The 15,483-nt window shown below is 42.3% G+C and overlaps 1 protein-coding gene across 2 annotated transcripts in view; it reads left to right on the top strand.

Annotated features, from left to right (window-relative positions):
- STK31 (serine/threonine kinase 31) overlaps positions 1 to 5,861 on the top strand; it is a 71,716-nt gene extending 65,855 nt beyond the window's left edge. For both annotated transcript variants that reach the window (XM_081970877.1, XM_081970878.1), the window contains exons 22-24: positions 3,066 to 3,191; positions 3,684 to 3,752; positions 5,305 to 5,861. In XM_081970877.1, coding sequence (XP_081827003.1) covers positions 3,066 to 3,191; positions 3,684 to 3,752; positions 5,305 to 5,565 — 456 coding nt within the window. In that variant the 3' untranslated portion in view covers positions 5,566 to 5,861. The remainder of the gene's footprint in view (positions 1 to 3,065; positions 3,192 to 3,683; positions 3,753 to 5,304) is intronic.
- Positions 5,862 to 15,483: the final 9,622 nt, after the last annotated feature.

Below are 15,483 nucleotides of genomic sequence, written 5' to 3'. Positions count from 1 at the left end.
GCAAAGAATCAGTCCACTTTAAAAAGTAAATTGCAATGAAAGTCCAATCAGGCTTCCGGCAGTAAAAAGGAAAAAAAGGAAATCTTCAATTGACCATGCATTAAATCCGCCGCTTGTTCTCTTAGCAGTCTTTAATAAAATCTCCAAATTTAGGGTGATCTCTCTCCATTAGAAAAATAAAATAAAACTCACCAAAACGACATGCTTCTCTCCTGCCTTTGCATTATGGAGCTGTCTGCCATTTCAGCAGCGTAATGGCTGACTCAAAGTCACCGGCAAGAGGGATCACCAGAGACTTTGCGGGTGTCTCTGGGATCAGCAGGATATGCCCCTACCTATCACTGTCTCTACGGGACGGTTTAGGTCTGATTGGACCGTCCAGGTGACCTGAATTTGACGGCGATCCCGGAGCTCCAGAAAAGTCAGTCGTTTCACAGCGACGTCAAGCCCCTCCTCCCAGGCCTATCCCCCTTTCTGTGGTTTCCTCCTCCCAGATCCTACCCCGCCAGCCCTTGTGTTAATCAGCGTCTGTCATGGCCAGATCTGGCCATGGTCTCGGGGTAGATGGTAGGTTGCGTGTCTCCCCAAGCGACTGAGGCACGCCCAGCACCAGCAATGGCTGGAAGAAGCTCCAGCAAGAATGAGGCACCAGAGAATCAGCCCCGGCCGCTTCTCCATATCCCGCTGTCTCCCTTACCTTCTCAAGCCAGGGCAGGAGTGACTGGGAGGGAAGGGCAAGGGTTGGAGCCAGCACTGGTGGGATCACCTGACAGCAGAGGGTCCAAAGACCTGCATGCTGTTCCAGAGCCGCAGGTTGCAGACAACCAAACTAAGGAGACCTGAACCAAAGCCTCTTGATCTTTCTAGGGTTCAATTTTAGTCTGTTCCTTCCCATCCAGATATCAACAACCTTCAGGCACTGAAAGAAAGTGGTCATTGCATCGCTAAATTCACCATGGGCAGAAATGCATAATTGAATATCATCAGCATATTGATGATATCATATTCTATGGTGACATAATATCTTCCCTTCATATAGATATTAAAAGAGCAGACGCTGCACGAACCCCTGCGGTAATCAGTGGCCAAGGGTCAGAATTCTTGCTCCCAGCCAACACTAACTGAAAGGGTAGAAAGGAAATAAACCAGGATATCACAGTATCCCGTTCTCCCCCAACCCCCAAAGCTATTCCTGAAGGTTACCATGATCAATAGTATCAAAAACTGCTGAAAGGTAAAATAGAGCAAGGACAGATGTGCTACTCCAGTCCTGCTTCCGCTAGAGTGTGTAACCAATGCTGTTTCTATCCCATATTTAGGCGAGGGAAGGGTTCAGATAATATAATTCATCAAGGATCCTCTGGTGCTGCAGCACAAACATCTTCTCAATAAGGGGACGCTGGAGACAGGATGAAAATTGCCCATCAGGATGGGCTCTAGAAATGGCTTCTTGTGGGGGTGAACCACAACTGCTTTAAAGAACTGGGGTAGGGCCACTGTCCAAGGAGACATTCACCATCTCTAGTACTCACCTATGTATCACCTCCTGGAAACCTTCTACCAGCTGTAGGGAGACAGATGTAATAGGTGGCCAAGCTCACATTTCCTAGATCCTGCCCACTTCCTAAGGCAGGGGTCCCCAACCCCTGATTTGTGGACCCGCACCGGGCTGCACCATGCCAGAAACCAGGCCGTACAAACAAGCAAAGCCCATCTGTGGGACACGAAATTGCCCCTTCCAGTCTGTGCAAAAATCTGTCTCAATTAGAACCTATCCTTGGTGCCGAAAAGGTTGGATGGCCCTGTCCTAAGGAATTACAGGGTCAAACCATTCCCCATTACTTAGGCAAGAATTCCCAGGGAATCTCCGCTGAACCAGTGTCCATATCTGCATGGACAATTGTGGACAAATGTGAGTAATTTTATCTCCCAGTCCCTTGTCAGAAAAATCAGCAAATTTTCCAGTGTGTCCTTGTAGGTAGATCTCCAAGTTCTCCTTATCTATGAGGGCCAATATTACCTTAAAAAGGAATGTTGTCTGTTGTCTGCAGATGCAATTTGTGCAAAGTATTTTTGCTTCACCAAAGGGATTGGCAAAGATAGACTTTAATAGCAGTTCTTAGTGAAGCAGTTTAGTTGAATTTGTTCATCTTCTGATGATGGTATTCTAGATTTCTTGATCTCTTTCATTTCTCTCAGTTCTTCTGTGTAATAAAAAGAATACTGAGATCCACAGGTCAAAAGAGACCGCTTGGGTGTAATCACTCAGCCACTCATATTCCAAGAGGGAACAACTATGCAGCAGATTCTCAATTATAACACCTAGTGCCTTTTGAAAGCAATCAGGTTCATCAGTTTCAGGGACAGGGCAATCTAATAGATCTCTCCTCCTTGCGAGTGAGTGCAACCTAGAAATACTCATAGCCACCAGACTGTTATCTGATCAAGACGGGACCAAAGATAGATCCATCAATTCCAAGTCAAAGGCATCGCTCCAAGAAGATAACCAAAGTGAGTGTATGATGTCTATTTCTAGGCAGACCTGAATTCCCATGCTGTGTCTAAGCCCGCTCCCAAGGAAGACAGGTTGAAGTCCCCCAGCAGTATAAACTAGGAAATGCCACCACCAATTTGGTAGTGAAGTCTAGGACCTCAAGCAAGGAAACTGCTATGCAGCAGGAAGGCTGGCACAATAGCAGCAATCTCAACTGTTCTTTAGAGCCCATTGTAAGAAAAAGTCTCCTACAAAGAGACTTGTGAGGCTCTGCAGCCAGAGTGTTTTGGATAACAACCATACCAGCTTCTCTTTTTTCAGGCTGACCTGGCATTTAAAAGCAACAGCTTAAGACTTGCTTCACTGTTGATCTGCTGACCTGATAAAAAGGCTGAGTTTAAGGAGTTGGAACATGCAACCAGTACAATAAGTCTCCTGCAATTATATCTCCCCATATCTGACACCCCTGAAATAATACCTGAATGGCATTAATAGTAATAAGAGTTCAATATGATGAATGGGGATAAGAGTCAAAGCCTATGTATTAACTTCTGAATTGTTTTACTTTCAGAGCGAGCGCGCTTTGTCAGATTCTATGACTTTGAATGGCTTGAGCTTAATTTCCCCTGAGCTAAGAGAGGGTCAGCCACCTTCTCCAGCCTCAGATATGTATGCTTTTGGTTGTCTGCTTTACTGGGTACGTAAATCTTCGGTAACAGGCATTGCTGTATCACAGTATAAAGCATCTCACTCCTGTTTTGATAACTTTGTGTTTGCCTAAAGACATATGATGCTTCTTGGGGAAGATGTTAAAAAAATGGTAGCCAATATAATAAAATGAATATTTGAAGATTAAAGAATTATAGTTTCCATAATTATCAAATCAAGTTTTGTTTACTGCACTTTTTTGTTGATATTGATTGGTAATCTTGCCAGTTGTGTCAGGAATGTTCATTTTGGGCCAGCCTGGTCTCCAAATGGATTAGTACTTGCCTAAACCTAGCACAGGAAATTGGGGGGTGGAGGGGGGAGAAGGAGAGAAAGTGGATAGAAGAGCAGAACCTGATGAAGATTATGCAGGAAATTCAGTGCTGAGGGAGTGCAGATTGGGGTTAGGGGAGTAGTTTGGGCAGTGCAATGTTTAGTTTATTGCTATTGGGAATAATTTTGTTATCTTTTAAATGTGCAGCTACTTATTGGAAAGGAAGAAATCAAAACAAACAGAGATGGAACTCCTCAAATTGATGGCCTTGCTATGGTATGGTTTTTTTCCAACCTAAATATTTCAAATTTAATGCATAATTGACTGTTTTTAAAGGAATGTTAAATAAAAACAATTAAGACAAGTAAGAGTATAGGTGATATAAATTGATAGCTATTCATACAGAATCTTTCAAAACACTTTCATATTGCTGATGAAAAGATTGATATAAAATATGAAGAACAGAAGGCTACATATTGTTCAAGAATTGCTAACTAATTAGAATATTTTACATAATTGCAAGGACTGGTTCTGGAAAAATGAAATATAGCCACATAAATAAATAAACTGGAGCAACCCAATGGAAAAAGATTACACTATTGCCAATCAAACAATATAGTAAGGAATATAATATTCAATTACCTATGCTAATTTATAGAACTACCCAATTCATCAGGAAACAAATACTGGGTAGCCTGGTTAAAAAAAATAAAAATATAAAGTAAGACATACTTCCCATAAGATTATAAAATAGAGACCATCTTGCTAAGATCTGAGTCACATGCAAAATCAGATTTCCTAACCACCTCCCCCTTGCTAATCAGAGGATTGAAGTTTCTTTGAATAACAAGAAGAAGCTGCTAGATAGAGGTGGAGTGTAACACCGCCCCATAGATTCAGGTAAAAGAGAAAAACTGTCAAAGCGTATCTCCAATAGTTTTTCCTACTAATTTTTAATATTCTAATTTTTTCTTTGGAGTTACACTTTACTGTTGCAGGTTGCAATGACTTAAGCAAAACAGCTTCATTTAACAACCCCATACCTTGCTCTCCTTGACGCAACTGTTAAACAACATGAGGGTCATTAAATGGAGCCAAAAGGTTGTGAAAATAACACCGGTGTTATTTGTATTTGATTCTTGTGTCATTTATTTTATTTTAACAATAATTTAGAATTTTTTCAGTGGTGTATTGGATATCCAGCCATGTTGAGGTTTGCACTCTCTGGATTCAATCCTCCTAGCTGTTTCGTGTACATATAAAAGTCTCTATTAGTGCTATATTCTTTTTTTCATTGTTCTGAGTTTCTACTTTATAATATTTTTTTTCACTGAATTTGCAGTTTACAACAACAATAATATATTAAAGTTGTATCTTGTCTGATTATAACTCTGGGCAGCTAATAAAAATCAAACAAAGAAATTATAGTAAAATCAATACAACATAAAAGATAAAGATAAAATATGGCAAGCATAACAGACCAGAAGGAATGAAGTGAAGCCTCTCACGCTCTCTCCTTCACCTGTGTGAGGGGCCTTTGTTTTTCTAAAAATAGTGTATACATTAGGGGAGTCTGCATGATGAGCTCAAAATTTGCAAGATGGTGGATGTGACATGTTCAGAGGTTTTCAATATGTGAACATGAAATCATGGCCGCAATCTTGCAGGTTTTGCCTTTCATCTGCAGTAGACCAAGTACTTTATGTTCTCTATTTCAGAGATACATGTTAAAATGTTAATTACTCGTTTTGAAAAATAAATATTCTCATTTATTGATTTTGGATAATTGTACTTTGAGTCATATTTCATGCTGGCTTTTTCTTTCAAGGATGATAAAGTTAAAGCTTTACTTTCACAACTCCTTTGCTACGATAATCGGATGACTGCAGAACAGGTGTCGAATGCTGACTTCTTCTTGTCACCTGACCTGATTTCAGTTCCACTGGAAAGTGAAGGCACTGAATATGTCAATGGAGAACAGAGTTCAGAAAATGAGCTGTCTGATGAAAGGCTGAATAACAAGAGTCAACCTTCATCAGAGAAAGACTCTGATGGGTATATGAGTGATCAGAATGCAAATTATAAATAAATAAGATCAGGGTAACCTATTCATCCCAAGATAGCCTTTTCAGCCTTAATGATAATTAAAACAGCAGAAGATAACAAATGTATAGTACTTTGAAAGATTATATACATATGTTTTATGCTTTTGTATTCAGTATTTTTTAAACAAGTGTGATACATATCTAGTGTTTGACTTCAGTTATATTTTCAGTTTTTTGAATGTTAAAATTCTCTTTATCTACTGTCAAATATTCTTTCCACTTGTCTTGTAGAAGTGAAAAACCACAAAATACAGAAGCTTCACATAGTATCTTAGAGAATTCCAAAATTACATTCTTTAAACTAACCAGAGCTAATTAAGTTAGTTAGTTAAGATTAGAGTACCCATAAATTAACATCTGGTATTGTTTTGGACATCAATGTTGCTGAATTATTTGTAATTGTATTTCTTCTGTTCAGTTACATGTTTGTTTTTGGAATAACAATATTAAACTATCGAAGTTTTGAAGCAAATATGTTGTGATATTTGGATAAATTGTGTTTTATAAATTAGAAGAAGTTAGGTAGAGAAGTTGATCTTGAATTTATATGTATCCATTTAGAAGAGGTGAATCTTTTGCAGTATCAGACTGCAACTCCCCACTAGATGGAAATCTTGGCTTTTAAGCAGCAGAGCTGAATTGGCTTATTTAAGAGCAGATGGTGAAATGCTGCTTTTGATTCTGTTTCAAGTTAACTGGTTGTATATATTGCTATTTAAGGAATTTACAAAACCATTAATTCTGTGAAAAGTGAGAGGCTGCCTCTAAATATGTAAATAGGCAATTCTTGTGTTCAGTTGGAGGCTGTAGGATTGTATCTTCTTCAATTTCTGCTGAATTCTCAATTTTTTTTAAAGAACTGAATATAAATAGTTTTTTGTTTTAGTCATCCTTTTTTAGGATATCTATGGTATCCTATAAAATCTCATATGGTATCTATAGGAAAGGCATCCTGATTATATATATATATTTATATATATATAAAATCTAGTCTAGGATCAGAGTGAGAGAATAAGACACTTTATACAAAAGCAAATAGCAAGATACTTATAATTGTTTTCTATGAACTAGTACCTAGTTAATAACATTAGAGTTTGCAGATTAGAATTAAATCTTATAGAATGGATTGGATGTCAGGTAAACTGGCATACTATAATGCCTACTCAAATATTGGGTCTCTTTGGTATCATAACCTGCATAAGGTGGCACGTCTTCATGCTTTGTAAGTATGAAACTGAATCTTTCGGCTTCCAAATGGACTAATCCATTTGGATTTCATTTTGAGGAAAGGCAGGAGGCTTTCCTTGTCCCTTCTTAGCACTTCAAAGACAATAACAATCCTTAAAATACCTCAGTGTAAAAAAAACTATCCAGTGTCTGAAGTAGTGAAATAAGCATACAGTACACTAATATGGCAAAACTGAGTTAATGATTAAATATTTCCTGCAGAAATAGAAAAAAAGTGTCATGTTATTTTTTCCTGTCTGCAAAACTTTTTGAGAAAGAAGTACTGAATACTGATTAGCACTGGAACACTCAATACTTTTTCAGCGTACAAGTTTCTTCCAAGTCTCTAACTTATTTCTATCTATAGACAGTTCATTAGAAGTACAGAAATCATATGCTGCAAATTAAATTTTTGGAATATATTTGAGTTAGGAAAAATGCATTTCCATCAAAGTAATTTAGGCATAAAAATTTATTACTCTACTCAGATAGTTACCAGTGGCATTAATTTCCTTGTTTCTTTAAGATGTACCTGTCAAGGATGGCTCTAATCTTTCTTAAGTGTTTGCTTTGATGTTGGAACCTTAGACATGTTTAATACAATAATCTGGTGATATTTTCAGACATTTAAGTAGCAGGAGCTGAATGCAAATTGTTACGGCAGATAATATCTGGGTCTTTCTAATGTTTATCAAAGATCTTTATTCAGGTTTGCAGCGATAATAAAGCAATGCAGTACATACCGGTATTCTGGATGTATTGTATATAAAACTAATCTGGTATTTGATGAATTGGTAATAGGATTATGTTTAGAACTATTTTTTTTTGTTTAGACTATTAGATCCACAATGATAATTCCCATTATTCTGATTTTCTGGTGGATAAGAAATAACATTTCAGATTGTATAGTATAGATTAATAATTATGGCCTCAAGATCAATGAACTGGGAACTAGGACAAATTTAGATATTTTCAACACACTTGGCAAATTCTATGAAATGGTCACATGCCGATATCCATTTAAAAAAGGTGTTGAATTTAAATAATTGGAGGTATTTTTAAAAGTTCTTTAATGTATTGAAACAATGATACATACTGTATTTTTTGGAGTATAAGACACACCTTTTTTCCCCCTAAAAGAGGGTGAAAATTTGGGTGCGTCTTATACACTGAGTGTAGCCCCGCCCTCCCACCCTTTGACCTCTACCTCCCAGCAATTTACCTCCTTGCAGCAAATGGGCTTGCAGAGGCGGCAATAGGCTATGGCAATCTCTGCAGGCTGAAACAGCTGATCATCAGGAGGCCTGTGCTGAAATTGAAAGTGAAACGGGCTGTTTGCTGCAAGAAGGCAAATTGCTGGGAGGCAGAGGCAGATTTTTTCCCCTTCTAATCAGGCTAAACTGAAACAAGCTGTTTGCTGTTTGCTGCAAGGAGGTAAGTCAATAACTATAAATGCCTATAGAACGTTCAAATTAGAATTATTTTTTAAAGACTGCTTTATTATTGTTCTAGACAACTTAACAAAATGAAGAAACTTTTAAAAATAAATGCTTGATCTGAACAGCCCAGTGTTATTGTATCTTCTTTTAAATAGCAGAGAATAATGTATACTTCCAGAAAGCCACATCAATTTTAACAGCATCTGTAGAAGTATAGTCTGAAATGTAACAGTGTCCTGTTGTAGTATTAACATAAGGCAGCTGAGTTAGACAGTGACTTAGTCAGGTTTGGAGTATGTATTAAAATAATTGGGAGGAGTTAGTGTGACTACATTTAAGAAAACTTTCTGGCATTAATATACTGCCATAATGTACATTTCTCAGATTCTTTGCTATTTCTATGGGTCAGGCACACATGCACAGAAATACACCACAAACAGTGTATATTGTCTGTGGTGTTTGCTGCAAGGAGGCAAATTGCTGGGAGGCAGAGGCAGATTTTTTCCCCCTTGTTCCCCTAAAAGCTAGGTACGTTTTATATTTCGGAGCATCTTGTAGTCCAAAAAAATGGTAATATTACTATTATGGGCCCAGTTGGAAGTACTCCATATCAATGTTTCTCAACCTTAGCAAGTTTAATATCTAGCCAGCTTCTAAGCATAGTAGGAATTCTCAGCAATCATTAACATTGAAAGCATTTAGATGCATATGTCATTAGGTAAGTAATTAAAATCTCTCTGGAAATCAATTCTCTGGTATGTCTTCTATAAAGATGGAGGGAAAAACCTTTTTTTGGAAAACGAGCAGAGAAAATATAATTATTCTTCATCGGTTCATTATTAATGTGGCCCACCAAAACCAACTGAATTACAATTTTAATTTAAGCATTTGTTAATATTTTTGTTTAGCCCAGATACCTTGACTGCTTCCAAATCCCTTCTGACGTGAGAGCGTGCCCATACCCATAATTCTATGTGTGCGACCCCCCATGCGCATGCGACCCCCTCCCTCCCTCCGCTTTTGGCACGCAATGGACCCATTCTCCAAGTTGGTGGAGACAGCAGCCATGCATGGGGTTAACTCTGTCAGTATCCAATAGGACTTAGTCTACCAAACGTGACGTCATAGCCTCTAAGGTGTGTCCTCCCGCTTTTTAGACTCAGTCGATCTTGGATTGGCTGTGCTAATTGCTCTCTCTTCAACTTTGACAACTTTAAATTGAATTAATTGGCTATCTGTACAAAAGAATTCCTTTTAAAAGATTCCCTACCTTCAAATTGGCTGCAGAAGGCAGGGATCATTGGAGCAGCGGCGATAGTTCCCCTGCTGGGATGCAGGGTTCCAGCTACCTTCTGATGGCTCTGAGGGGAAGCAAGCCCACGAGGCGACTCCGTGACCTCTGGTACTCCATAGCGGCCTCAGTAAGTCTTGAGGATTTTCCTGGACGCTGCTTGGAGAGTCCAAGCATGGGTTAAATTCTGTCTGACTGCCCTAGACTGAATTGAAAGATCTTTAGCCACGCCTCCTCTTCTGGCTCCTCAGATTTTTCAATTCAGTTCTAGCCCAATGGACACGTTTTCAGTGGTTCCAGAATATCAACAGAATTTTAAGCTTAACTTGGACTTTCCAACCAGAGAAGTTTTTCATCCTGCAAGAAAAGAAGGTCTGGCTTCTGCTTATTGCTGGCGGTTGTTCCGGGCTTCTCCGAGAGCGCACAGCTTCTCCGAGTTGCTGGGCAACGCGAGCCGGCTTGGGAGCCACCACATTTGCTGTTGGTCCTTACCTTAGGCCTCCCTCCAGCTGTTAAATCGGCAGATGCTGGGAGGCTTGGATCTCACGCCAGAGATTTCTTTGTGGAGGTGCCCTTAATACTCATCTCAGCCAGTGATCTTCCTGGCTGAGAAGGAAGAGTCATTTTGATTGTTCCAGAGGCTTTAGGGAAGCGTCCTGAAGGTCCCTGAAGCCTTTGGAGCACTCAAAATGACCCTTTGAGCAAACCGGAAGTGACTTCCCGTTTGCTCGGAGGGTCATTTTGACTGCTCCCGAGGCTTCAGGGAAGCCTCCTGAAGGTTCCTGAAACCTCCGGGGGGTGAGGGAGGCTGTTTTTGCCCTCCCCAGGCTCCTATAAAGCCTCTGGAACCTGGGGAGGGCAAAAAAAGCATGCAAAAATGGCCGCGCCCATAGTGTGCGCGTGGCCACTCGGAGGGTGCATTGCATTATGGGTGCGGCACGCCCGCACACGATCCCCCTTCACCCCCCACACTTATGGCGCGCGAGCCAAAAAAGGTTATCCATCGCTGTCCTAGACTGGCAATTCGACAATGAAGTCCATCGATATCTCCTCCTATGGGGCCTCAGGGGGGGGCGATACCTTGGAGAAGGCCCTGGGGTTTTCCCAGTGGGCGCTTTGCGGCAGCACAAACAGGACAACTGGCTATGTAGTACTCAATGTCTTTTTTCAATGAAGGCCACCAAAATTGCCTCTTAACCAGATGTAAAGTCTTTACAAATCCAAAATGGCCTGCCATTTTTGAATTGTGGGTCCATTGAAGAACAATAGTTTTCAGGTTAGCAGGAACATACAATTTAGCCCCTACCCAAGCCAGGCCAACCTTCATAGTACATTCGTTTGAATGTTCCTTGAACCAGTCATCGGACTCAAGGCCTTACTTGATTTTGCACATAAGGTCCACCGTGACCTCTAAATTCGAAACGCCTTGGCTTCTAGTAATCACCGGGGCAGCTAGACTGGCTGGGTGAACTACGCTCAGCTTAGACCTGTTGCATTGGGGATGCCTAGACAAAGCATCAGCCATGAAGTTCTCCCCCGCCCCCAGAATGTACTTGAGGGTAAAGTTGAAATGGTTGAAATGTTGCGCCCAATGAACCTGTTTAGGAGATAGCTTATATGGGGTCTTCAATGCTTCCAAATTTGTATGATCAGTCCATACTTCAAAAGGGTGTTTCGCCCCTTCTCGGAAATGTTGCCAGGTCATCAAAGCCCATCTGACAGCAAAAGCTTTCTTTTCCCACATAGCCCATCATCTCTCCGTCTCTGTCAGTTTGTGAGAGGTGTAAGTGCATGGCTGAAATTTCCCATCAGCGTTCGTTTGAAGTAATACTGTCCCCACTGCCACATCACTGGCATCAGCTTGAATGATAAATGGTGCTCCATATCTGGGTGTTTCAAAATGGGTTCAGCTTTAAAGAGTCGCTTTAATTTCTCGAAAGTGGCTTGACACTTCATAGTCCAATTCAACGGCTTACCCGGTCTGGGCTTGGCCTCCTCTTTTGACTTTAGATTTGTAATGGGCAGAGCAATGCTGGCGAATGAGGGAATAAATTGACAATAAAAATTCGCAAATCCCAAAAATCTTTGTAATTGTTTGTGGGTGCGAGGAGGTGCCCACTCAGTTACAGCCTGGACTTTTGCTGGGTCCATTTCGATGCCGTTATGGGAGATGCGGTAGCCCAAGTAATCAATTTTCTCTTGATGAAATTCACATTTAGACAATTTGGCATAAAGTTGTGTGGCCTGGAGTTTCTTGAGTACTGATCATACTAAAGTCACATGTTCATCATGTGTTTCCATGTAGATAAGGATGTCGTCAAGGTGGACCATCATGCCCTTGTACAGGTGTTCATGTAAAACTTCATTTATTAATTGCATGAAAACATCTGGCGCCCCCTGTAGGCCAAATCGGAGTACTCTGAATTGAAAACACCCGAGTGGGCAGTTGAAAGCCGTTTTCCATTCATCTCCCTCTTTGATTCTGACTCTGTAGTAGGCCTTTCTTAGGTCCAATTTCATGATGACCTTCCCTTTACCCAATTGGGCCAACATATCCTTCATCAGAGGGAGGGGGTATACTTTTTCCATGCACACACTGTTAAGATTTTTGTAGATAACACAGAGACGAAAGGAGCTATCGTTCTTTTCTCTAAACAACATGGGGCGGCCACACGTGGCCTAGCAGTTTCAATAAACACCCTTTTCAAATTTTTGTCAATAAACAACTGTAATTCCTCAATTTTGCGTGGCGTCATTGGGTAAATTTGGGGTTTTGGAAGTTCTACTCCTGGGAGGATCTCAATGCTGCAATCCGTCGCGCGGTGAGGGGGTAATTTATCACAGGATTTTTTACTGAAAACGTCCTTTAGGTCCCAATATTCCTTTGGGATTTTCTCCTCACCCTCATTTTTTTCCTGCACCGCGGCCGCTAGTTTAGGTTCAGCGTTGGTAATATTGGAAACCCTGCCTTCTCCCTCAGGGGGTTTAGGGAATTGGATGCATCTTCCAGTTGATGTGTGGGTTCTATTTACATAACCAGGGTAAGCCCAGTATGAGAGGCCAGTCCATCCCCAGTGCCACAATGAAACTTAAAAGTTTCTTGGTGAGCCCCCATCCACATCTATTGGTTCAGTCACAAAATGGGCAGGAGCCCCCCAAGCTACTGACCCATCCAACTGGTAAAAGGCAATAGGGACTTTCAAAGTTCTCAGTCTTAAGCCCATTTTTTCCACCACTTCCAGGCTAACAATGCAATGTGTGCATCCCGAGTCTAAAAGGGCTAGCATTTTTACTTGGGTGCCAGTAGAAGGCACTTTAGCTTCTACTGGGATGGTCATGGGGCCCAATCGGAAACTTACCAGATGGTTGTCATTGGATTTGGTTTCACTTTCCCCTGATGAGGATGGTTTTTCTCTTGGGATGGGAGGGAATTGTGCAACAGGTTCCACCCCTTTCATGGTGGTGTCCCTTTTCCCAGACTATTTGTCTGGCTTCATCTCCCCCCTGGCAGGGGACTTTGGGCCAATATTGGAGCGGCAATTTGCTGCCCGGTGCCCCTCCTTTCCGCAACAGAAGCAGGTGGTAGACCGGGGCTTGCTTGTAGACCAACTTTTTCCTCCTTTCGGAGTTCCTTTGGGGGGGGTTGGGAGGGGTAGCTTTCTCTTTCTCACTGTCTTCGCAGTACTTGTCTCTGGCTAGATCGATCTCCATGTCTGCTGCCAATTCGTACCAGCGTTGCAAATTATGGGGGGGCTCCCTGTTTACACAGTTTTGGTATGTATCTTTGTTTAAGCCATCCATAAAACTGTCCATTAAAGCTTCTTCCGACCAATCCCCGCATATAAACGGACAATTCACAAAACTCTTGTATGTGATCAACCACTGGGTTCTTCCACTGGATAAGGATATTCATTCTGGTTCTGGCCTTCCGCTCCGTGAGCGGGTCACCAAAGTTTCCTCAAGGCGCCATAAACCTATTATAGTCTCAGCAGGAGGGAGTCATCATTATGCAGGGCAACCATCTGCTGTCTTGTTCTCCAGCGCCATGGTAACAACTCTTACCTTGGCTATCCTCTCGGAACTGTTGCATGAAATTCCAGATTTGAACCAGGAAAAATCCTAGCTCCTTTGGGTCACCTCCAAATTTCACCCCAAGCGGAGGAACTTTTGGCATCTGCGGGGTGCCTCTCCTCCTCTTGGAAGGGCTCTCGCGGCTGCGGCTGCTGCTACCAGGGCTTCCCCATCCTGATGAGCTCCACTGTCTGTCCCCAGGGCCCCCCTTGGGCGGAACAGGTCTTCTACAGTTCTCTCCTCTAGGTCTGGGACATCAGCTTCTCTTTCGGGACTGCTATTGTGTAAATGTAACCTCTTCCAAGCCTGGGAGTTTCATAGCCTGGGACATCATAAGGTTCTCCTCGTCGGCGTCCTGTCAAGAAGTTGCCGGCCGCTGAGGTCGCCTTGTGGTAACTCCAGCCGGAATTTCCTCAGGGTCATACTTCTGTCCCACTCTCAATGACCACCTGGGGCAGACGGATCGTTCCTCCAAATTCAGATCCCCCATCTGCTCCATCTCCAAGGGACATGAGGATGCAGCCACCCGCATGTTATCGTCCTGGTCGCTTCCTGGGTAGGGCATTCCTTTGAAGGTTTTGGTTTTATTTACACTCCCCTTGGAAGGTATTAGCTCCGGGATGAATGTGAAAGTGAGATCTTGCTTAATGTCAAGCTGGCCTCCCTCATCAACCAAGAAAGAAACCACTTAACTCAATTTTGCAGAATTAAGAGTACTTTTACTGGTTATGAAAAGATAGCAGCTAAGCAAAGCAAGATCTGAGGCAAAAGCGTGCGAAATCATACATATCAATATGTGACCAACCCCCTCCCCCCGGTAACCCTCATCCCACTGTCCAATCTGCAAATCCCTTAGGTGTCATGTGAGTTCCATCTTCAAGGAGCATCATCAGGTTCATATGCAGGATGGTTGTCCTTGACCAACACCAAGCACAAGGCTTGTGCAGTAGACGGTGAGAACAAAACTCCCCTTTTATAATCTCTCCTGTACTTAAACTTCCCCTCCCAAATACCAGGGCCCCCTTCCCATTTCAATGGCAGCCGAAAGCAAATAGCGAAGCAGAGGCTGACACAAAGCATAAATTGGCTTGAATTAAAAGCGGTGAGACTAGCTCTCCTTCAGTTTCAAACGATCATCCAAGGCCAGCACGTGATGTTGTTAGTGGACAATGTGTCCAACAAGGCACATGTCAACCGCCAGTGGGGCACTCATTCCAAGTTCCTGAATGGCAGAGGCGGAACGCCTGGGGAAGTGGGCAGAGAAACATCTGTCCCTTCAAGCGGATCATATCTCCGGGGTGAGCAATGTCCAGGCAGATTGGTTGAGCAGGGCCACGATCTACCATTCGTATTGACATCTGCACCCAGACCGCTTCCTCAAGATCACACAGAGGTTCAGTCGCCTCTCAGTCGACCTGTTTGCCACCCTGGAGAACATTCATCTCCCTCACTTCTTCTCCAGGTACAAGTCTCTGAAGGCAGAAGGGGTCAACACACTTCTTTGCTGCTGGCCACCAGGCCTCTACGTGTTTCCACTGTTGCCTCTCCTTTCCAGTGTCATCTGCAAGATTCTCACAGAACAGATGGAGGGTCTTCTCGTAGCACCATACTGGTCCAGACAGGCCTGGTTTGCCGACCTCATGAGTCTCTCAAGCCGTGGAGGATCCCTCCAGGAGAGTTTTCTCTCAGCCAGGGGGCCCTATCACATCCGGAGCCCCAATGGTTGCAATTGGTTGTTTGGTACTTGACAGGAACCTCCTTGAAAGGGACAGGCTTTCCTTAAAAGGTCATCTAAACCATCCAGGCAGCACGTCGACCATCCATTACCAGAATTTATTAGGCCACCTGGGCAGCCTACACTAAATGATGTGCGC

Source organism: Natrix helvetica (genome assembly GCF_964273705.1).
Source record: "Natrix helvetica genome assembly, chromosome: Z".
Lineage (NCBI taxonomy): Eukaryota > Metazoa > Chordata > Lepidosauria > Squamata > Natricidae > Natrix > Natrix helvetica.
The sequence above is the reverse complement of the archived record's forward strand: the minus strand, read 5'-3'. Positions and strand labels throughout refer to the sequence as shown.